Genomic DNA, 22,320 nt, shown 5'->3' on the forward strand with positions numbered 1-22,320 from the left:
GATGTTTTGTACACTCAGTGTTTGCCCAAGATATCCTACCAACACAAATATTTGTAGTTATAGTATGGAAATGAAATATGACGGAATGCAAAATACAGAGTTGAAAAAGATCCTTTATATTAGATCCGTGCCCCATACACTAGTGAAAAATTATGCTCCTACAAAAAAAAGTGACTTTTCCCCACAATATTCATAAATAAAATAACTTCAAGTACTCTGACTCAGGTACAAAGAAAATGCTGTACATGGCACCAGTAGACCATGCATGACACAGCCAGATTCAAACACAGTGGTTATTACAAACGCCCTGTGTCCTTGGGTCTGTGGCAAAGCAAATGGAGAGAACATCTTTTATGAAAGGTACTGTGCATCACAATGGATTCTGTACTGACGATAGGATGATAATGTCAGAATTCGAGGCCCACCAGAGTTGACATTTTGTACACACAGACACACACACACACACACACACACACACACACACACACACACACACACAACCTTTTGAAGGAATGCTAAACCAAAAGATTGAAATAATTACCTCCACACACATTTGAGAGGGCAGGCATTACCCAGATTGAAGAGACCACAGTGTTTGCAGAGGATATACATCACAGGTAATATACATGTATTTATCACTTTAGACTGAAATGAAACACCACAATCAAAGGCATAAACAATATTGAATGTCTTGTAACAATACTGTATGTACACATATTACAAACAATACTTCATATTAACATGAATGAATAGTATATACAGATGTCATTGCTGCCTCACTGTCCGTGTGAAGTTAGCGAGCAATGTAAAGATACATTGAAATGCAGTGTTACAGTAATACCGTCAGGAATCTTGTGGTACCCCGGCGGCACAGAGCAGTGTAAACAATTAATTTTTTCTCTTGGCTTTAGTTTTATGTCCAAAAAAATAAAATAAAAACATTCCGTGAGATTTTTGTTCAAGCAGTTTTGCTTTTTTCTTCCTCGTCTTAGAAAACGGAACCATTTTCACTCATAAATAATTGACTAAATTAAATACATTCACTTTAATATTAATATTAAAAAATAAAAAATAAACTAAGTACAGTTAGTTGGAACGTTTTGTTCCCAGTTGCAGCTCCGATGTGGTTTCTTCTAGGAAATGGTATTGCACTTTAAAAACACCCACCCCTTTTGTGTGTATCCCTTTGGGTGCATTTCTCTGCTCTTAAAAAAAGAAACTGCATTCTACTGTACATCACTGAAGTGAATGTGTAGAATTACAATTGTAAATTCATTTAGGTTCCCTGGATGCTGACGGAGAGACTTTAGACCAATCCAGCTGCTCTGCTTGTGGTTACTGCTGGTCCCATACAGTATAGTGAGGATAAAGTAGTCCAAACTAGCCTAGTTGGTTTGTTTTAACAGCTCATTCCATCTACTCTCAAAAAAACTCCTCATGTTGTGTCCGGCTCGTCCAATGTCCGAATTGTCTTCATTAAACCTTTCACAGTTATCAAAAACCAAGTTAACGTCGATTATAAACGTCTCGAGGTTCAAGTACCTGTAAATTGAGACAAATAAACATTTAATTATGACATTTATGAGACAGAGTCATATCAGGCAACACTGTATGCAGATCATTTTTCATACTAATATTGTATGGTACACGTACTGGCTGTGGACGAGCTTCTCTCGGATTGTGTAGAAATCCATGGGTTTCCTGATGACTTTCTTGTAGCCAGGGACAGATTTGGGGTTGACAGGGTTAAGGAAGGGCCAGGCATCCTGGTGACCCTCCAGCTCAACCAGTAGCACCCTATGGAGAAAAAGGAGTCAACAAATCGATGAACCTCAGATTAACTACAGTCCAGCATGGCAATGCATCCCACACTACAGCAGCTAGGGTGTTAGCCTGAGCACTAGCCTGTTTATGATTCCATGGCAACTGTGCCCGGGACATTACCAGTATCACGATACTCATTAGCATCGTGGCAAGGAAACAAAACAGGAAGCGGTTTAACTTCTTTAGGAAAACAGCCCTAATGTTGGAAACAAACATCATTATGTCACATTCATTTTCCAAGCTATAACACAGTATTTTATATACTGCAGGTTTTTAAAAAGGACCAAAGACTAAGGTCTGCGTCTGGTTTTCATTTTTGCCATGGGAAAAAAAATATTGCGATACTGGTATCATCACAGCCCTAACGCCAACTCCCTGTCACTCATTGACATGCCAAACATGTTTAGCTTGACAATGATATCAATGGAGTCGACAAGTGCACAAACAGATCTGGGACCAGCGTAAGCGTACATCACTTACTGGGTCAATATTGTATTATACTAATGGTGCAACCTCAGTCATACTGTTACCTGCACAATGTCAGATCCTTTTCATTGTCTCTGGCTGATGTGGCCATCTTCGCCTTCTTCACACAGACGGGAGTACTGTCCTGCTTGGACTGGTTGGTGGCTGGGCTCCCCTCTCCTGGGCTCTTCCTCTTTTTGGGCTCTTTACTCACTTTTTTTGGCGTGCTGCTGCTGGTGCTGGCAGCATCGTCCTCAGAGATCTCTCCGCTGGCTACAGACGACGGTTTCCTGTTCTGTTTTACCTCGGTGGTTGTCTTCCCTCCTCGCCCGGCTGCCCCCGCTCGGCTCTGCTGCTGCTGCTGCTGCTTCTTCTTATTCTTGGGGGATTGACCGCTTGCCTGAATGACATAAAATATGCATTTCGCATTTAGCAAGGATCACACTTGTCATCGTTGAATTGAATGAATATGAGAGGGCGGTGAGATACCCAATGGGTTGGACCATACTTTACTCGTCAATAATTGAGAAAAATGTTTTACCTCAACTGGAAATCAAATGATCATTGTTAAGACAGTGGAAGAATCAAATGCATTAATATTTAAATATTGAAAAGGTGTGGGCGACAGAAAAACAGAATAGCACAATTTGAAATGCCATATGGCATAGTCTTACAAGTACTGGAAATAGATGCAGTGGGAACATGTGGGTCTGGGCAGGTGTGATGTCATTATTTGTGTGTGTCTGTCTGTTGTCGGTATATATTTATACATTGAGCTCCAGAAGTATTGGGACAGTGACACATTATTTGTCATTTTGGCTCTGTACTCCAGCACTTTGAAATGATACAATGACTATGAGGTTAAAGTGCAGACTGTCTTTAATTTGTTTTGGTTGTGCTTCAGATTATTTTGTGCCCAATAGAAATGAATGGTAAATAAAGTATTGTGTCATTTTGGAGTCACTTTTATTGTAATTAAGAATATAATATGTTTCTGAACACTTCTACATTCATTTTTTATTTACAATAAAAGTCACTCCAAAAATGACAACACATTATTTACTATTAATTTATATTGGGCACAAAATAATCTGAAACACAACCAAAAACAAACAGCAAATGCACCCAACAAGTTTGTAGAGTCACAAGCATGGGGTCTGAATACTTTCCGAGTGCACCGTACTTTAAATAAACTCTATCCGAGAACACGTACCACTTTCATGATGGATCTCTCCCAGGCAATAGACTTCTGGAGCTGCTGGATGCAGAGAGACAGTTGGGCGGCGCTGCAGACCTCGCCCATGGCCTTGCGCCATACCTTCATGCCCGGGGCCAGTTCCTCTTCCCCCCTGAGAAGATGGAGACAGACAACGTGATCAGAGAACCAGCCACTCACAACATCCCATAAAACTAGCAGAAACATTAACCAAGCCCACTGCCAACAGCAGTGCACAGAAAACCACGAGGGTGGAAGAGTGTTTTGGTCACAGTGGACATGATTAAGAGATACTGCATAATACTCCACAGACCTGGTGACTGACATGCTTCATAGTACTGTAGGGATGGGCATTTGGGATTATTTCACAATTCAAATAATATCATGACATTTGTTCAAATATCCAGGTAGTCTAAAAAAAAATGTAAAAAAAAAAAATGTAAAAAAAAAAAAATATGTATATATACACATACACACACACACATGCTCTGAACTCTCTTGACCAATAAAAATGAAGCAAATGTGCATGGCAGAGGTAAACAGCAGACCGGCTGCTTTTCTCCAGTCGTTATCCACTTAAGCAAGTTGGCAGGTAGCCAAATGGTTCAGAGCATTGGGCCAGTAACCGAAAGGTCGCTGGTTCGAATCCCCGAGCAGACTAGGTGAAAATCTGTCATTTTGCCCTTGAGCAAGGCACTTAACCCTAATTGTTCACGGGAGTCGGTCTGGATAAGAGCATCTGCTAAATGACCAGTCTGATTTTTCACCATTATAGAATTGATTCTGTTACAAAAAAGTTCTGGTGAGTGTTTTTCATTGATTTGTGTCAGGTCTTGTGGAAACTCTTAGGTGTGCGCCTATAATTGCTATTTGAAGTGGGGAAAACAGCATATCGATGCGAAATCAAATTTTGTCACATGCTCCGATTACAACAGGACTACCTTACAGTGAAATGCTTACTTATAAGCCCTTATCCAACAATCAATGTGCGGGGACACCGGTTAGTCGAGGTAATTGAGGTAATATGTACATGTAGGTAGAGTTAGTGACTATGCATAGATAATAAAACATAGAATAGCAGCAGCATATAAGAGGGGGGGGGCAATGCAAATAGTCTGGGTAGCCACTTTATTAGCTGTTCAAGAGTCTTATGCCTTGAGGGTAGAAGCTGTTGAGAAGCTTTTTGGACTTAGGCTTGGCGCTCCGGTACAGTTTGCCGTGCGGGAGCAAAGAGAACAGCCTATGACTGGGGTGGCTGGAGTCTTTGGCAATTTTAGGGCCTTCCTCTGACATCGCCAGTGTACTGTACTGCGCCGAACGCTCTACCCTCTGTAGTGCCTTGTGGTCGGAGGCCAAGTAGTTGCCATACCAGGCTGGGATGCAACCTGTCAAGATGCTCTCGATAGTGCAGCTGTAGAACGTTTTGAGGATCTGAGGACCCATGGCAAATCTTTTCAGTCTCCTGAGGGGGAATAGGTTTTGTCGTGCCCTCTTCACAACTGTCTTGGTGTGCTTGGACCATGTTTGTTTGTTGGGGATGTGGACGCTAAGGAACTTGAAGCTCTCCTGCTTCACTATAGCCCCGTCGATGAGAATGGGGGTGTGCTCTGCCCTTTTCCTGTAGTCCACAATCATCTCCTTTGTCTTGATCACGTTGGGGGAGTGGTTGTTGTACTGGCACCACAGAGCCAGTACTCTGACCTCTTCCCTATAGGCTGTCTCATCGTTGTTGGTGATCAGGCCTACCACTGTTGTGTCATCAGCAAACTTAATGATGGTGTTGGAGTCGTGCCTGGCCATGCAGTCTTGAGTGAACAGGGAGTACAGGAGGAGACTGAGCATACATCTCTGAGGGGCCCCCGTGTTGTTACCTACCCTTACCACCTGGGGGCGGCCCGTCAGGAAGTCCAGGATCCAGTTGCAGAGGGAGGTGTTAAGGCTCAGGATTCTTAGCTTAGTGATGAGCTTTGAGGGCACTAGGGTGTTGAACAGTGAGCTGTAGTCAATGAATAGCATTCTCACATAAGTATTCCTTTTGTCCAGGTGGGAAAGGGCAGTGTAGAGTGCAATAGAAATGGCATCATCTGTGGATCTGTTGGGGCGGTATGCAAATTGGAGTGGGTCTAGGGCTTCTGGGATAATGGTGTTGATGTGGGCCATGACCAGCCTTTCAAAGCACTTCATGGCTACAGACGTGAGTGCTACGGGTCAGTAGTCATTTAGGCAGGTGACCTTAGTGTTCTTGGGCACAGGGACTATGGTGGTCTGCTTGAAACATGTTGGTATTACAGACTCAGACAGGGAGAGGTTGAAAATGTTAGTGAAGAAACATGCCAGTTGGTCAGCGCATGCTCGGAGTATACGTCCTGGTAATCCATCTGGCCTGCAGCCTTGTGAATGTTGACCTGTTTAAAGGTCTTACTAACATCGGCTGCGGAGAGCGTGATCACACAGTCATCCGGAACAGCTGATGCGCTCATGCATGTTTCAGTGTTACTTGCCTCGAAGCGAGCATAGAAGTAATTTAGCTCGTCTGGTAGGCTCGAGTCATTGGGCTCGCGGCTGTTCTTACCTTTGTAGTCTAATAGTTTGCAAGCCCTGCCACATCCGACGAGAGTCGGAGCAGGTGTTGTACGATTCGATCTTAGTCCTGTATTGACACTTCGCCTGTTTGATGGTTCGTAGGAGGGCATCGTGGGATTTCTTATAAGCTTCCGGGTTAGAGTCCCGCTCCTTGAAGGCAGCAGCTCTACCCTTTAGCTCAGTGCGGATGTTGCCTGTAATCAATGGCTTCTGGTGTGTGTATGTACGTACAGTCACTGTGGGGATGACGTCATTGATGCACTTATTGATAAAGCCAGTGACTGATGTGGTGTACTCAGAATCCTGGAACATATTCCAGTCTGTGATAGCAAAACAGTCCTGTAGCTTAGAATCTGCTTCATCTGACCACTTTTTTATTGATCTAGTCACTGATGCTTCCTGCTTTAGTTTTTGCTTGTAAGCAGGAATCAGGAGAATATAATTATGGTCAGATTTGCCAAATGGAGGGCGAGGGAGAGCCTTGTATGCGTCTCTGTGTGTGGTGTAAAGGTGGTCTAGAGTTTTTTTCCCCCTCTGGTTGCACGTAACATGCTGGTAGAAATGAGTTAAAATGGATTTAAGTTTCCCTGCATTAAAGTCCCCGGCCACTAGGAACATTGCCTCTGGATGAGCATTTTCCTGTTTGCTTATGGCCTATACAGCTCATTGATTGCGGTCTTAGTGCCAGCATCGGTTTGTGGTGGTAAATAGACAGCGACGAAGAATATAGATGACTTAAGATATTACGGCTTTTAATGTCCCGTTGGTAGGATATACGTGGTTGTAGTTCGTCTATTTTATAATCCAATGATTGTAAATTGGCTAATAGGACCGGTGGAAAAGGTAAATTACCCACTCACCGCCGGATCCATACAAGGCACCGCGACCTTCGTCCTCGATATCTCCGTCTCTTTCCCCTGCACATGACGGGGACGAGGGCCTTGTCGGGTGACCCTCTCGTCCGACTCGTTTAAGAAAAAAATTGTCTTTCAATACGAGGTGAGTAATTGCTGTCCTGATTTCTACAAGCTCTTTCTAGACTCTCAGGTCAGACTTTAGGGCTAAATGCGCAGCCGTAGCTCAACAAATGTCATGGTGTACATGCATCCTTGTCGGTAACAATGTCACTCATAGATACATTCAGGCTGCCGTGGTAAGTCAATGAGTTGACATAGAACCACGGTTACCAGTGTGATGCAGCATGCAGAGCTACAGTACAGACCGGCTTCCAAAGAGACAGATGCAACCACTTACATTAAGGGACTTCACAAATGAAGAAAAAACACAATGCACACAGCAGCAAAAAGGGAGAGAGAAACAGACAACCGAAATAGGCCCCAGTGAAGCAGAGGAAAGCCCAAAGAAGTGTTCAAATGGGAATCTGGATGACCCTACCCGTCACCATCAACACTACTAGATGGTGTGGGAGCAGGGACAGTGAATGTACCCAGCACATTATCCAGTTTGACCTGAATGGTGGGACTTAAAGGGCTCTTCAGGTACCTTCGCTCGATGTTCCTCTCCAGCTCGGCTAGCCGTGTTACAGCTATATCTAGGGGGTTGTTGACGCGCCGCACCAGGCTGCAGCCGCCTTTGGCCGCCTCCTCCCCTGCAAGCTGCTCCTCTCCTGCTAGAAGCAGCTTAGTGAAGGGCTTGTGTTCATGGTAGACCAGGTCCTCTCTCTCTGACTGGGGCTCCGGATACATCCAACCCTGGGAGGAAATAAGACAAACAGTCGAATGCGCGTCCATGCGGAAGGAGCACTTTATTCAGCGTCGTCTTTCTCCATTGCAGATAGATTCCTTCTTCACTACATACCACATGGATACAGTGCTATAAAAGGATGTACTGTACCTTAACCTGCAGGCTGGCCGAAGTGACCTTCCTCTCCAGCTCCTCCACCTGTTGCAGAACAGCGATGTCCATCTCCATGGCCTGCTCCTCCACACACCAGCTCTCCACTGCCTCCTCGCTCACCCCGTTCTCTTCCAGCTTGGACTCGTCTATCACCGCCACTGAAGCGAGAGTGGGAGGGAGAGAAAGGTGGAGAGAGAGAGGGAGAGACAGACAGGTCCATAGGGATAAACGCAGGACCCCCAAAAACACATTTTTCTAAAAACCAAGTTTACTACAGTTATTGTATCTTAGTATGTGCTGTGAAGTTTGGGAAGGATATTTTCTAATATAGGGATGCAGTGTTTCCCCTGACATTTTTATTGGGCTCCCCTGCCTAGCTCTGTAGAGATGAGCCATTGTAACCGCATGCATGCAGACAATCTTCAGTTTAGAATATATTTGGCATCGAGGTTACAGAATTCAAAGCTGTAAGACAGCCTCATTCAATTGCGCCAACATGCTGTAAGTGATTATGATCCTAAGGAATGGTGGTAAATACCACGTTAGCTCTGAATGATGTATCCACTCTCTCCCTGCAGTGGGTTGACATTTCAGTGTCATTTTAAAACCGAGGTCATGCATGCTACCACATTATTAAAAGGTCAGATTTAAAGAGTCACAAGACACTTTGGACATCTATAAGGACTCATTTGAAATGGCACTCTATTCCCTTTATAGTGTACTACTGTATTACCCTATTCCCTATGGGCCCTGGTCAAAAGTAGTGCACTTTATAAGGAATAGGGAATAATTTGAGAATTGTATGCGTGTTAACCCTAGTCTAAAAAACTCACCATCCCTGTTTTTGGCACATGCCTGTGCAATGAACTCCATGTGTTTCTGGATCTGTTTCTGCAGGGCCCTCTCTCTGATACCTCTGCTGTGCAAGCCCTTGACCAAGCTCCTCAACTCCTCCATGTCTGCCACTCTCCACCAGCCTGACAGCATCTCTACAACACACACACCTAAGTTATTAAGACTTCTGTAAATAAAATCCATGACAACACATAATGAAAAGTGGAAATTCTTGGGAGCCACCTAAAAGTCCTCCACAGTGCTTGCATGTGCTGTGTCATCTACCATCTTTCCTGTCAGCGGGTGGCAGTGTGCCATGCTTACCCTCTGGAATGGGCAGTGGGTCGGGGTAGTCCTGGGTCTTGGCCACCTCCACCACGTTGGACGGGGCAGAGGGGGGCTTCTCTCCAGGGGGCACTGCCAGGAAGGGGTTGCTGTTACCCTCCACATGGTGGTAGGCAGCGGCCAGCGTGGAGGGGGGCAGTGGACTGGCAGAGAAGGGCAGGGTGGGGATCATCATGCCACCGGGCCATCCACAGAATGGCAGACCTATCATATGGACGCCAGACTTCACCTGCTTGGAGGAGTTCATGAACCAGAGAAATGCACAGGCAGTGGTGAGGAGTGAGAATGTTATGTAGCAGAACTTGGTTCACTGACAACTAGCACAAATGGCATCTAGAAATAAAGCTATGATAAAAGGAACACGGCTAAAGAATAACAAATCAGACATGAACATAAGGGGGTTGGATTCCTAGAGACAGATTACACCTAGTCCAGGACAGGGATTCACGTGTGCCCGGGAAATCAGCTTCAGAACAGCACTTATTGGACAACATCAAAAACTGCCTGGTATGCCGGTCAGTAGCAATATGCTTACACCATGTTAACAATCATCCTAGAGGATCAGAGACAGATATGGTGCAGGGGCCCTACCTGGAGAGCTGAAAAAGGGAAGTTATTGATCCCAGTGGTGAGATTGCTGGGGCTGGCTGATGTGGAGGCTAGGGGATTAGAAGACAGGGAGGAGGGGGACTTGGGCCTGGTGGTTGAGGAGGAATAGGGGGAGGAGGCCGGGGGGGTGGTGGTGGAGCTGGTGCTGACGGACGACTCGTCACACGGGGAGCGGGGAAGCAGGCTGAACCAGTGGCAGTTCTTCTCTGTCAGCACCCTGAAGAGCTGGTCATTGGGCTGGAGCTGCTGGGGGCTGGAGGACATCTTCCCTGGGCCGCTGCTGAGGTAGGACGGGCTGAGGAGGGCTGTGGAAGGCTCCGCTTTCACCTCTGGACACAGCGGAGCGGGAGATGCAGAGGGGTTGCTGGGTAGTGTAGTCTGAATGGTAGGGCGGATAGGGGAAGATACTGTGGTGGGGACTTTGGCTACACTACAGCTCAGACTGTGAGGGTGGTTGTCTGAGTCCGGGGACATCTTGGCCACCTCCAGGAGTTTGCTGAGTTTGGAGAAGGAGCCGGGCTTCTGGAGGAAGAGGTTGAGGGTGTGCTTGTCTGGTGTGGCGGTGTGCTTGTCACGGCTACCCTCCACGGTGGACGCCCCTAGCCTCCCCTCCACCTCCTGTGGCCTCCTTTCCACCTCCTCCTTCACCTGGACCAGCTCTGTGCGCCTCAGTCTCTCCCTCTCCTTTTCCAGCTCCTCTGCTCCTGGAAAAGATAGTAATATTATTAACCACATTGCTCTAGAAAGCGCATTTCCCAAACTCACATGTATAATATAAAAGACCTTACCGATCTGAAGCCATGTCACTAGGAGAAGAAGCTGAATTAGGTTATTCAAATGAACGATATTATCCCAATAGTGAGTTGATAAAGTAAGTAGCAACAAGTGTGGTGCCCGTATGTCATGTCAGTGTTTTAAGTCTCACCTTCGCCACTCTCCATACCCTCCACAAAGACGCCCCCACACTGTGGCAGTACCCAATAACGGCGCTTGTAGCGGTCCTGGCCGAACATCATGGAGCGCAACGAGTGGGATGACTCAAACAACTTCCGTCTGATCTGACTCTGTTGCTAGAGAGAGAAAACACAAATGGTATCAAGGCCCTCATAAAAATAAAAAAATAAAAAATCTTTGATCCCATTGGGTATCAACCTTGGTTAATTTGTCGATATGTTTCTCCAGCTCCTCTACACTGGATGTCTGGTCCCCATCATCCTAGAAGGGAAAGATCACATTTCATTTGACACCAGAGGAGAGGCTGACATTTACAATAGACAAACAATGACTGAGACTATGTCCCAAATGGCATCCTATTCACAATGTAGTGCAATACAGTGAATAGGGTGCCACTTGGGACAACTCCATTGTCATTTGGTTCAGAGGATAGATCATGTGGATAGGTGACAATTTCCTCACTGACCTCATCCTCACAGGTTTCCACTTTCTTCCCTTTCTTCCCTCTCTCCTCCTCCTCCTCCTCATCGTCGTCTTCATCCCCCTGATCCTCGCTGTCCTCGTCCTCATCCTCATCCTCCTCGCTGTCCCCTCCTTTCCTCTTGCGTTTCTGTCCGGGGGTGGATGTACCCAGGGACTGGATCTCCTCTCCCCCCACACCGCTGTCCCTCTTCCCAGTCTTCTTGGCGTGGCTGGTCCTCAGCCTGGAACAAGACAAGCAGCAGGAGGATAAGAGTGGCAAATGTTTTCCTAGGCTTTGGTATCATACCATACTATATAAAAACCTTTAAAAAGCCTAAACAATCAAATTCACATTTATTCGAAGTATAACTTCAAACAAGTCTGTCCCAATACAAAAGAAATAGAGGCGGGACAACAGTAAATTCTGTTCTGATATCCATCATTTTCCCTGGATACCCATTCGGTAATACAGGTCTATTAATGTATGTCACGTAGTCTTCTCCTGAGTGCTCCTTGACATGACTCGGGTGCTCACTTGCGAAGCGTGCCCTCGATGACCCACTTGTCCCGTCGCAGGTTGGTCATGTGATCGATGTTCTTGTCGATCTCGCTGCAAAGAAGCACGAAGCACCAATTTTAGATAGGTCGGCTTTGTTAAACAATGATAAAAAAGGTGAAGTAAGGCTTTAGTGGCATAATTTTCCTTGAGCAATAGGATTGTATTTTCAAGCATTGCCAGTTGTGTCACCTAATCTACCTCAGGTACAGGCAGTGACTTGAAAAGGGTTTCAGGTTTGATGCAACCCAATGAAACGCTCTATGACAACACAACTCTTGATATTCCACATTTAACAGCAAAAAAAATGGCAATAAATAAAACAGTACTATGTCCAGCAAAATCCGCTTCATGCTCAAAGATGAGTGACGCAGGCGTCAGTCAGCTAAAAAACAATCTGTGCTCAGAATAACGTTGGGCTCTATTCAATCCACATTGCGTGATTGAAATTTAAAAGGCAAAGTTTCCCGCGTTAGCGGAGACTGCATTTCGCGGTAAATGCTGCATGTGGGCTCAGTCGGAAATGACCTTTACTTTTCTATAGCGGAATCTGTAACGCCTCAGCTTTACAGGTTGAATAGAGTCCCTTAATCATTTTTTGATTGGACACTGAACAACATCAAATATCAACAAAGTAGTTTCCCCACATGTAAGCCTAAAGCACTTACCTTGACATCATTTGTCTAAATAACAGACCGTATCAGTGTTGTGATCTAGATCGCAGACGAGACTGCTGTGGCCAAGAGTTCAGTGTCCTCTCTTACCTGACCACACTCTTACTGCAGGACAGCTCGTTGACCAGGAAGGCCAGGACCGAGGCCTTCTGTGTGGCTGTGTGGGCCTGGAAAGCCTTGGTCTTCAGACTGGCCGTGACCTCTCCCAGGTCAGTCTGCAGCTCCGTCCCCCCACAGTGAGCCTCCATGTAGACCCGCAGCACCTCCGACACGTTATCCCGGTTGATGCCCACATTACTCAGGTGGTCCCCCAGGGCCGTCTTGGTCTGGCGGGGCGGAGAGGGACATATATCGGTAAACACTTTATTTGAAGGGTCCCAAGTAAACGACGCTTCAACTAACTGTCTGCTAACCCTAGCCCTCGCCCTCATTCTAAACCTAACCTTAGCAAGCAGTTGCTTATCAACAAACTGTTTGTTGATCGTATAACCATCTATACGCGACTGTCCAAATGAAATGTGACCCATATATTTTTTCAAAGAATATCTTCACATTTTATTGACAGGTTTGCAAAAGATATGTAGAGGGATACAGGAGAGAAAGTGAGTGGTGGAACAGGGGATCGAACCGCTGCCTTTAGGGGCATAATGTAGTCCAGCCTAAGGCACAGACGAGGACAGTTAGAGGGGACTACATTCTTCTCTTTTCAGGGATACATTTTCCCTCGACGTCAACTGAGGCTCCATAATAGGCGACAGTCATCTGGGCTCCTTGAAGGAATAATGGAAAGCCACATGAAAGCGTGACTAAGCCCTTTAGATTAGCATGGAGAGAAAATACTGATGAATTAGGAAAAATGTGGGGGTATAACTGTGGAAGCTGTATTAAGAGCTATAAACACTGATACCCAACCAAAAACAGATAAGCCCATTCATTTAGCCTCGCAGAGCCAGAGATATTGATAATGCCCCACTTGTGTGTTCTGATTACAGTAGGGGAATCTCGTCTTTAGCTCTGCAATGCAGCCCTCTAAGCTGTGGATAGTGCGTACAGTACAGTCTATGAAGGCAGATCAGAATATACTGTACGACTGCTGATAGTATGAGTGTGTGACCATGTGGGAAAGTGCTAATATACGTGGCTGCTCAAGCATTCATCAAATTGTACATATGCCTTTTAGTATTTATGAATGTGTGACGAGTGTGAGTGCGTGCGTTTAGTTCTAAAGAGTAAAGTCCCTCACCCGGTGTCCTGGGGGCAGTCCGGGGTCACACACCACAGCAGAGAGCATGCGCACCAGCAGGTCCTGGACCTGTCCCATGCTGTCTCCCAGGTTGAGCAGGCCCTCCTGCAGCACGCTCAGGTTGGGTATGTGGGCGTCCACGTCGAAGCCCAGCACCTTCCCAAAGCTCCGCAGGAACTGCATCACCATCAGGCAGTCAGAGAAGCTGCTTCCTGGTAGAACCAGGCCGGGAATACGGGAATACTCCGGGAGAGGCTGGGCACGGAGAGAGGACACATTCAGTCATGTAATTACAGTAGTGTGCTGTGCATTTGTTATAATTTCAAGGTTCCTAACGCAGTGTAAGAGCAAAATCTAGAGAGATAGCTTCTCTAGCTGCAGATTCAAGTAGGTCAAACAGAGCTTGACCCGTATGGAGGGAGGTTTAGTGAGAGCCGTATGGAGACGGGGTTGATGTGTGATCTGTGAACTTATTATCCAGGGGCTCAATGCCCTTTCTGGCGGAAATCATGATTAAGCAGCTCTCAGAAATCCCCTGGTCAGAGTTGTGTTAGGGGCAGCCACTTGATGGCACAATTAAAACGTGTACCTGTGTTTACTTCACTTTCGTGCATTCCAATTTGTAAGACGTTATCACTATACAAATAAAGAACCGGTGTCATTTAGAAACACTATCGTCATATTGATTAAAATAGGTAATAGGCAAAGAAACTGATTGAAAGCGATTAAATGTGGCCAGTATTAACGATTTTCTTGGTTTGAGATCGTCTAATGGCAATGCGGCCCACGTCTCCTTTTCAGTTGGAGAACAAATCTATGACCGATGGCACACTCATAGCCATAGAAGGCTCATATCCCTCCCTTTAGAATTTCCGCTAGTAGCTCCTATGAATCGTATACCTTGTGATCTGCTAAGCACATGTCTTCATTTGGCTTCTTCAGCTCCTTGGCAATTTCCAGTTCCAGTCTTCTAAGCTCCAATTTCCTCTCCTTGTTTAACCGTTTCTCATCCTTCTTCTCCTGCTTTAAGCGCTCCCGCTCCTAAGGTCCAAATTACAGACCAAGTTAACAGTGCATGCTATCGGCACCGTTGCAGACAATCGTGTTAGGGATTATGTCATTACAATTCAGGCCAACACTAGGCCTTCCTTGCTTATAAATTGCTGCACTTTCACCGAAAATTGCTTCGGGCCCAATTTCCCTCTTTCATTCACACTCCATATAGTTTTACAAAAAGAGGGGGAGGAAGAACTGAGGAGAGGAGGCAATAGCCAGAAGCCCGCTCTAACAGTTTCAAGGAGAAGTGGTCGAGTTGTGAATCACGCACCTCTGCTTTCTTACGGGCGTCCATGGCCTTCGTCAGCATCATGTGCTGCCTCCGCCTCTCTCTCTCCTGACAGAGCACACACAACCACAGCTCAACACAGACCAGGCCACTTCATATTAGACGTCAAACACAACAGCTTACTATGACACGTACAGTATAGTCTGGCCATCGTTGTGAACATTATAGCGGAAGTTCAGAGGTTAATAAAATGATGACAACCAACAATCAAAAAAAAAAAAAGGGCAAAGCAACAGCTATGAGGGCGGTGTCAACGCAAAGTGTAAGCTTGAAGTTAGTCGGCTTGAATGCGTCTGTATAATGGTAATAGGCAAACTGAAGTGCTACTTGTACAACTGCATCTAAGAATTAAAACAGACGTCGTCATACTATGCCGTGTTAGAAAGTTACTTAAAAGCTGCTACAGTTTTTCATTCTTTATTCACTGGTGAAAAGCAAAGCAAAATACCTTATATCAGAATGCAAGTAATATTATACGACAGAAAGCAAGTTACCTCTCACAAATACATTCATGGATTCAATTGGAGATTGAGGCCTTGTAGTAATGAATTTATCTTAGGTGTGTACTGAGCACGCCTATATTCAGTATGGCATGGGTTTAAAGCAATGCTATCATTGCCTGTCTTTAGCTTATTGTAACTTATGGTAAGTAGGTTTGGGTACAACAACAAAAATCAAATATGGAACAAGAAACACGGCAACGAAACGATGAATGAACATTTCACCTGGAGGTTGGTGATTTAAACTGATGTCAACAAGCAGGAGAAAAGCCGGTGATGGACGGGTCTGATTTGTCAGGTGGTAAAATGGACAAGTGCAGCATTCTCTACATTGACTTTAAACACCTGGATGTCAAGCACTTCCATTCACTCGACAACAAAACAAGGAAATGGAGGGTCACGTCTTTAGGGACCATGATAGTGGGCATTGCTCCCCTTAAATGGAATCTGAGTCAAGAAGTTCTTGACTATTTTGTCTTGTACGAGAACAAATAGAGCAAGACGTGCGTACGCAATGCACTTTGCTCGAAAGCCATGCAGGAGAATGTAGTATGACGGCAGCCAGAGCTACACTTCATGAATTGCTATAACAACCATATCACAACCAATATCACGATGCGGTGTTAGATGTGCAAAAGTAAACATACCCATACCATATCTAGTCTATGCCTCTCCAACTCCTGGGAGAAAGAGTTGGCAAAGTATTACGGAACAGAAATCACAGGCTCATAAAAACTAAGTTCATATAAGACAGACCCCCCCCCCAAAAGAAAGGTGACAAGCTAGGGTCATCAAAACTGAATTTAACAAAGTGACAGATTTGGACAGGGAATTGTCAAGTACTTACATCAAGAAGAACCCTTCTTCCAAAAAGATTCCAGTAGAATTGAAAGTGAAAATGGGCTTTGGACATCATGTGGTGCAGGAGAGTGATACCTACCTGGTGTTTCAAAATGACTGCTTGTTGCCTCCTCATCTCCTTCTCCTTTAAGGGGAAAAAGATAAAACGACATTAGAATCCAAACACACCCCTCATTTCCATCATCTAAAAAAAGCAGCCAACACAAACGGATAAGGTTTCTCTACTTCATTCCACAGCAAGTTCAAATCCCTCACTAATCTGATTGACAGACAGGCAAAGAGCCCGGGCATGTTGGAACTAATGTGAAATGGAAATGCCATAGTTGTTGTTGTTGTTTTTTTGAGACGTGCAGGAGACAGAGACAGAATGCAATGTCCTTTATGACACTGATTAACATGGAAAAGGTCTGCTCTGGGTGGCAAGGAGATTTTCCTAAACACGGAGAAGCAGTCCCTTGGAGCAATGAGCATTGCTTTACATTCACCTAAATGAGGCAATGAGGTGCAAGGAGGAGATTGGGAATCAACACGAAAGGGGTTGTATGACTTGAGGCAACAGTGGGAGGTGGAGTGGGCCACAAATTAATGGTTGATTCTTTTAACAGGACATCTAAACTAACCTTGATTCGTTTTTCAGCCTCCATTATTTTGGCATTTGCCGCTTCTTCCTTCTTTTTCCTTTTAGTCTGTGCATGCAAAACAGGTCTACAGGTCATGCAACAGAACAACCTTGAGAGATTCAACACTTCATTCAACAGCACATGTACAGTACTACATGCCGGTAGCCAGTACAGAAATACACAGACAAATCCATTTATGCTCGTGTAAGATTAGGCTTTTATCACTAGTTCCTACTAGAAGCAAATAATGAATTTCTGTCATGTGGGAGGGCTAACATTGTTTGATTAACTAAAATCAAGACAATTTTCACAAATAAACATGCAGGGCAAAATACATATTTTGGTTCTAGTCACTACACGAACACTAAACACACAATGAAATAGACATATGTGCAACATAGAACTGTTCAATTTAGAGCAGAGAGAGGATAATATTGAATGAGAATAGTCCCACTTGCAGCAGGGACTTACTGGCAATGTCAAGCGTGAAATATTGCAATCTTGTGCAGTGAGATAATTATTTCCTCACATTAACACTAAAAAGACAAACTAGTTGTAGTTCTTACAAAATACCAGTAGCCAGTCGGAATAAATTAAGACATTTCAATATCTAATTACAAGCATAGAGGAATCCTGTTAAGAGCAGCTTGCCAACCATGTCAACTGAAATTTGATTTAGTAAAGCTAAAACACTTCGGAGCTTCTATTAGCGCTGTGCATGGAAAATAGCTGTTTCACCTCCTTGTGCTAAACTGTTAGCGACTATTGTCTGAGAGATGGTATTTTGTGTCGAATCCCATCACGGTCTGAGGAGATATGAATATTCAATGGCACTTTGTGAAAAACCAATTAAGCATTAGTCATTTGTAGTCAGGAGACAGAACCGAAAAAGTGCAACCACATAATTTAGAAATAGCCGTTGGTTGATTTAGAAAAAGTCCTACCAACAGCAAAAAAGGAAGTGTTTCGGAATATTTCTGCAATAACTCACCTCGAGAATCTGCTGCGCTCTGAGCTCCTTCTCCATTTGAATTTGCTGAATGCGCTTGATCTTCTCCTAGTACAAGGATAGGGGAATTCAATCTACAGTCATGCATGTTAGAACAGGGGGCCTGTATACGTAGTTCTAATGGAGATTAAGGTTGCAAAAATGTATGAATTTTCAATAAATTCCCTGGTATTCCAGAAATCCTGGTTGAATCCTCCAAACTGGGATTTGGGGAAAACCAGAGAATTTATTGAAAGTTCACAGAATTTTGCAACCATAATGAAGATTAAGCGAGTGTAGCATCTTGAAGGTTAGCACCTTCCCTTTAGAGAATATTTCAAAGCAATTAATTCTGCTTGGGATCTTTTCACCTTGGAAGAGTCGGAACAAAAACACAACTTGTGAACAGATGCATCCGAGTGGTGAGCTTTTGGACATGACATGGCAATGCTCGTACTGTAGGCAAATCCCTACCTGCTGCTTTACAATCTTCACTTGCTCCTTCTGTTTCCGCTTCTCCTCAGCAGCCATGATTGCTGAGAGAGAGAAAGAGAGAGCGAGCGAGAAAGACCGAAAGAAAGGACAAAGAGAATCAGACAGAGAGAAAGAAAGAAAGTAAACATTGAGATTAGGGTTGTACTGTGTGGGTTAAACTGGACTAACTGTGCTATGGTGGAGAACAGGATGAGATTGTCATATGAACAGCTTTCACAGAACACTAGCTTACAATACCTTGTTGTTTCCTAGCCTCCTTGGCTGCTAGTGCCATGGCCTGCTTTTCAAGTTTCCTAATCATTTTAATCTGGGCTGCTTGTCGAGCTATCTCTGCAACAAGAGGAGAGATTTTTAGAGTTCATAGTTCTATTGGTTACAGCAGCTTCTATTGGTTACAGCAGCTTCAAAAAGATACACTATACAGTGCATTCAGACCTTTTTCCACATTTTGTTACATTACAGCCTTATTCTAAAATGCATTAAATGAAAATGTTCCTCAATCTATACACAATACCTCATAATGACAGAAAATAGGTTTTCAGAAATGTTGTCAAATTTATATAAATATTTATTTATTTTTAAATACCTTATTTAGATACGTATTCAGAGATTTTGCTATGAGACTTGAAATGCATCCTGTCCACCTGTGGTAAATTCAATTGATTGGACATGATTTGGAAAGGCACACACCTGTCTGTATAAGGTCCCACAGTTGACAGTGCATGTCAGAGTAGAAACCAAGCCATGAGGTCGAAGGAATTGTGTTGAGGCACAGATCTGGGGAAGGGTACCAAAAACTTTCTGCAGCATTGAAGGTCCCCAAGAACACAATGGCCTCCATCATTCTTAAATGGAAGAAGTTTGGAACCACCAAGACTCTTCCTAAAGCTGGCTGCCCGGCCAAACTGAGCAATTGGGGGAGAAGGGCCTAGGTCAGGGAGGTTACCAAGGCGATGGTCACACTGACAGACCTCTAGAGTTCCTCTGTGGAGATGGGAGAACCTTCCAGAAGGACAACCATATTTGCAGCACCCCACCAATCAGGCCTTTATGGATATAGAATAACTATCTTCAAAGTAATGATTCGGGACATCGGTTGTGAGATGAAAGCTTATTTTTAGTAATAATACTTGAACACGTTAAATTTGACCAACTTTATCTTCTATAAAACAATATAACAACGTTCTAGAGAAAGCTAGGGAAATCACTTGTACATAACTGGCAAGTTCTCGTTTTTTTCTTCCCTGTTGCAAGGCATTCCGGTACTTGCAGTCAATAGTGTAATCCATTACAACAGATATGTACAGTGGGAAGAAAATGTATGTGAACCCTTTAGAATTATCTGGATTTCTGAATAAATTGGTGATACAATTTGATCTGATCCTCTAAGTCACAACAATAGACAGTCTGCTTAAATGAATAACACAAACCATTATAATTTTTCATGTGTTTATTGAACACGCCATGTAAACATTCACAGTACAGGTTGGGAAAAGTATGTGAACCCTTGGATTTAGCAACAGCTTAACCCTCCTTTGGCAGCAATAACCTCAATCAAATGTTTTCTGTAGTTGCAGATCAGACCTGCACAACGATCAGGAGGAATATTGGACCATTCCTCTTTCCAAAACTGTTTCAGTTCCACAATATTCTTGCAATGTCTGGTGTGAACTGCTCGAGGTCATACCACAGCATCTCAATCGGATTGAAATCAGGACTCTGACTGGGCCACTCCAGAAGGCGTATTTTCTTCTTTTGAAGCCATTCTGTTTTTGATTTACTTCTGTCTTTTGGGTTGTTGTCTGGTTGCATCACCCAACTTCTGTTGAGCTTCAATTGGCAGACAGCCTTACATTCTCCTGCAAAATGTCTTGATAAACTTGGGAATTCGATGATAGCAAGCCGTCTAGGCCTAGAGGCAGCAAAGCAGCCCCAAACCATGATGCTCCCTCTACCATTGTTTACAGTTGGGATGAGGTTTTTGATGTTGGTGTGCTGTGCCTTTTATTCTCCACACAGTGTTGTGTGTTCCTTCCAAACGACTCAACTTTAGTTTCATCTGTCCACAGAATATTTCTCCATTTATAGACAATTTGTCTTACCGTGGACTGACTTTTAGAGATAGTTTTGTAACTCTTTGCAGCTGTATGCAAGGCAACAATTCTTAATATCAGGTCTTCTGAGATCTCTTTTGTTAGAGGCGTGGTTCACATCAGGTAATGCTTTTTGTGAATAGCAAACTCAAATTTTGTGAGATTTTTTTTTTTTTAAATGGGGCAGGGTAACTAACAAAAACCTACAATCTTGTCTCATTGATTCGACTCGGGTTAGCGGTCTCCTGACTCCAATTAGTTTTTGGAGAAGTCACTAGCCTAGGGAGTCACATACTTTTCCTAACCTACACTGTGAATGTTTAAATGACGTACTCAATATAGACAAGAAAAATACAATAGTTTGTGTTTTATTAGTTTAAGCACACCGAGTTGTTCTATTGTTGTGACATAGATGAAGATCAGATCAAATTTTATGTCAAATTTATGCAGAAATCCAGGTAATTCCAAAGGGTTCACAATTTCTCTGGCCAATGTACATATAATTCATGTGATGGAGATTGAGAACTAATACAATTACTCTGACATATGTAAATAACTGTAAAAGAAAATATCTTTAGACACAGCTCCATAAATTAACTGTAAACATTAACTCTGTAACCAATTAAAGTTACAACTTCCTGCCCCTAGATGAACAGCTGTGTTCATCTACATCTCTAAGCAGTATATCAACTGAATAGGTCTTCTCAACAAAGTCCCTGCGGCAGTTCGAACTGAACATGAATAGCCCATTTCAGCCTGGAAACAGTTCCTCAATCTTCCCTAGGTTCCAGGATTGTCTGGGTGTGTTATCTTCTCCGACGAGTGCAACATCACCCACTTTCAGTGGGGTGGGCTGTGGTGTCACAGGGTTGTGCCGACTTTAGATCCAGGAAGTAGTATCTTCGCTTGCTGGTCACAAGTCTCTGCCTGTACTTCCATCTGCATGTAATTTCCTCCTGGGTGCTGAGTGTCAGCTGGAAATGGCTTGGGCAGCAAAGAGGTTTGTCTTTTACCCACCAGGAAGTGTGCTGGTGTCGGGGGTTGTGGTTCATCCACTTCATTGTGGACGAAGGTCAGAGGCCTAGAGTTTAGGATAGCTTCAACCTCTGTCAGGACTGTGCACATCTCTTCAAAAGTTGAGCAAAGCTCTCCCAAGAATGTTTCTCGGGCATGTCTTCACTGACCTGACAAGTCTTTCCGAGGATCCGCCCCACCATGCCGCTCGCTTGGCGATGAACCTCCAGGTGATGCCCCTATCTAAGTTGGGGCACTTTGATTGCCTTCCACAACTCGTTCAAGTCCTGATCAGCGCTCTTGAAGGCTTTTGCATTGTCCGAATAGATTACCTTACATAATCTTCTCCTTGAGATTAATATTTTCAGAGCTAACAGGAATATCTCGGTTGACTAATGAGAGACCAGTTCCAAATTAAATGCTCTGGTTACACCACAAGTGAACAGCGCAATGTTTGACTTCTTCACAGAACCATTTTCTTTCATGTAGAGCGGCCCTGCAAAATCCACACCTGTAACTTTGAATGGTGGGTATTCAGTTATTCTGTCTTTTAAAGGTGCAGTGACCTGCTGTTCAGCCCTTGCCTTGAATCTTTTGCAAACTATACATCTTGCCACTGTGCTCTTGACTAGCTGCCTAGCACGCAAGATCCAGTATCGCTCTCTGATTTGTACTAGAGTGTCTCTTACTCCAGAATGCATCATCCTCTCAAGATAGTACTGTATAAACATTTGAGTATCTGTGCTTGTTGGGCAGAACCCATGGGTGCTGCTCTCTGAATG

The 22,320-nt window shown here is 44.1% G+C and overlaps 1 protein-coding gene across 11 annotated transcripts in view; it reads right to left on the reverse strand.

The window, feature by feature from the left end:
* Positions 1-93: 93 nt before the first annotated feature.
* LOC110520061 (bromodomain adjacent to zinc finger domain protein 2B) overlaps positions 94-22,320 on the reverse strand; it is a 98,564-nt gene continuing 76,337 nt past the window's right edge. For 5 of the 11 annotated variants that reach the window (XM_036974331.1, XM_036974335.1, XM_021597059.2 and 2 more), the window contains 23 exons: positions 18,669-18,761; positions 18,411-18,472; positions 17,940-18,005; positions 16,949-17,014; positions 16,408-16,452; positions 16,121-16,147; positions 14,950-15,015; positions 14,523-14,663; positions 13,623-13,877; positions 12,470-12,705; positions 11,685-11,759; positions 11,154-11,391; positions 10,886-10,948; positions 10,659-10,803; positions 9,716-10,437; positions 9,104-9,356; positions 8,779-8,934; positions 7,943-8,103; positions 7,592-7,800; positions 3,503-3,638; positions 2,355-2,689; positions 1,654-1,797; positions 94-1,542 (listed from right to left, as the gene is read on the reverse strand). In XM_036974331.1, the coding sequence (XP_036830226.1) occupies positions 1,386-1,542; positions 1,654-1,797; positions 2,355-2,689; positions 3,503-3,638; positions 7,592-7,800; positions 7,943-8,103; positions 8,779-8,934; positions 9,104-9,356; positions 9,716-10,437; positions 10,659-10,803; positions 10,886-10,948; positions 11,154-11,391; positions 11,685-11,759; positions 12,470-12,705; positions 13,623-13,877; positions 14,523-14,663; positions 14,950-15,015; positions 16,121-16,147; positions 16,408-16,452; positions 16,949-17,014; positions 17,940-18,005; positions 18,411-18,472; positions 18,669-18,761 (3,851 nt within the window). In that variant the 3' untranslated portion in view covers positions 94-1,385. The remainder of the gene's footprint in view (positions 1,543-1,653; positions 1,798-2,354; positions 2,690-3,502; positions 3,639-7,591; positions 7,801-7,942; positions 8,104-8,778; positions 8,935-9,103; positions 9,357-9,715; positions 10,438-10,658; positions 10,804-10,885; positions 10,949-11,153; positions 11,392-11,684; positions 11,760-12,469; positions 12,706-13,622; positions 13,878-14,522; positions 14,664-14,949; positions 15,016-16,120; positions 16,148-16,407; positions 16,453-16,948; positions 17,015-17,939; positions 18,006-18,410; positions 18,473-18,668; positions 18,762-22,320) is intronic. The other 6 variants (XM_036974337.1, XM_021597062.2, XM_036974334.1 and 3 more) reach the window with 5 other exon arrangements.

The sequence above is a fragment of the Oncorhynchus mykiss genome, chromosome 3 (assembly GCF_013265735.2).
Source record: "Oncorhynchus mykiss isolate Arlee chromosome 3, USDA_OmykA_1.1, whole genome shotgun sequence".
Classification (NCBI taxonomy): Eukaryota; Metazoa; Chordata; class Actinopteri; order Salmoniformes; family Salmonidae; genus Oncorhynchus; species Oncorhynchus mykiss.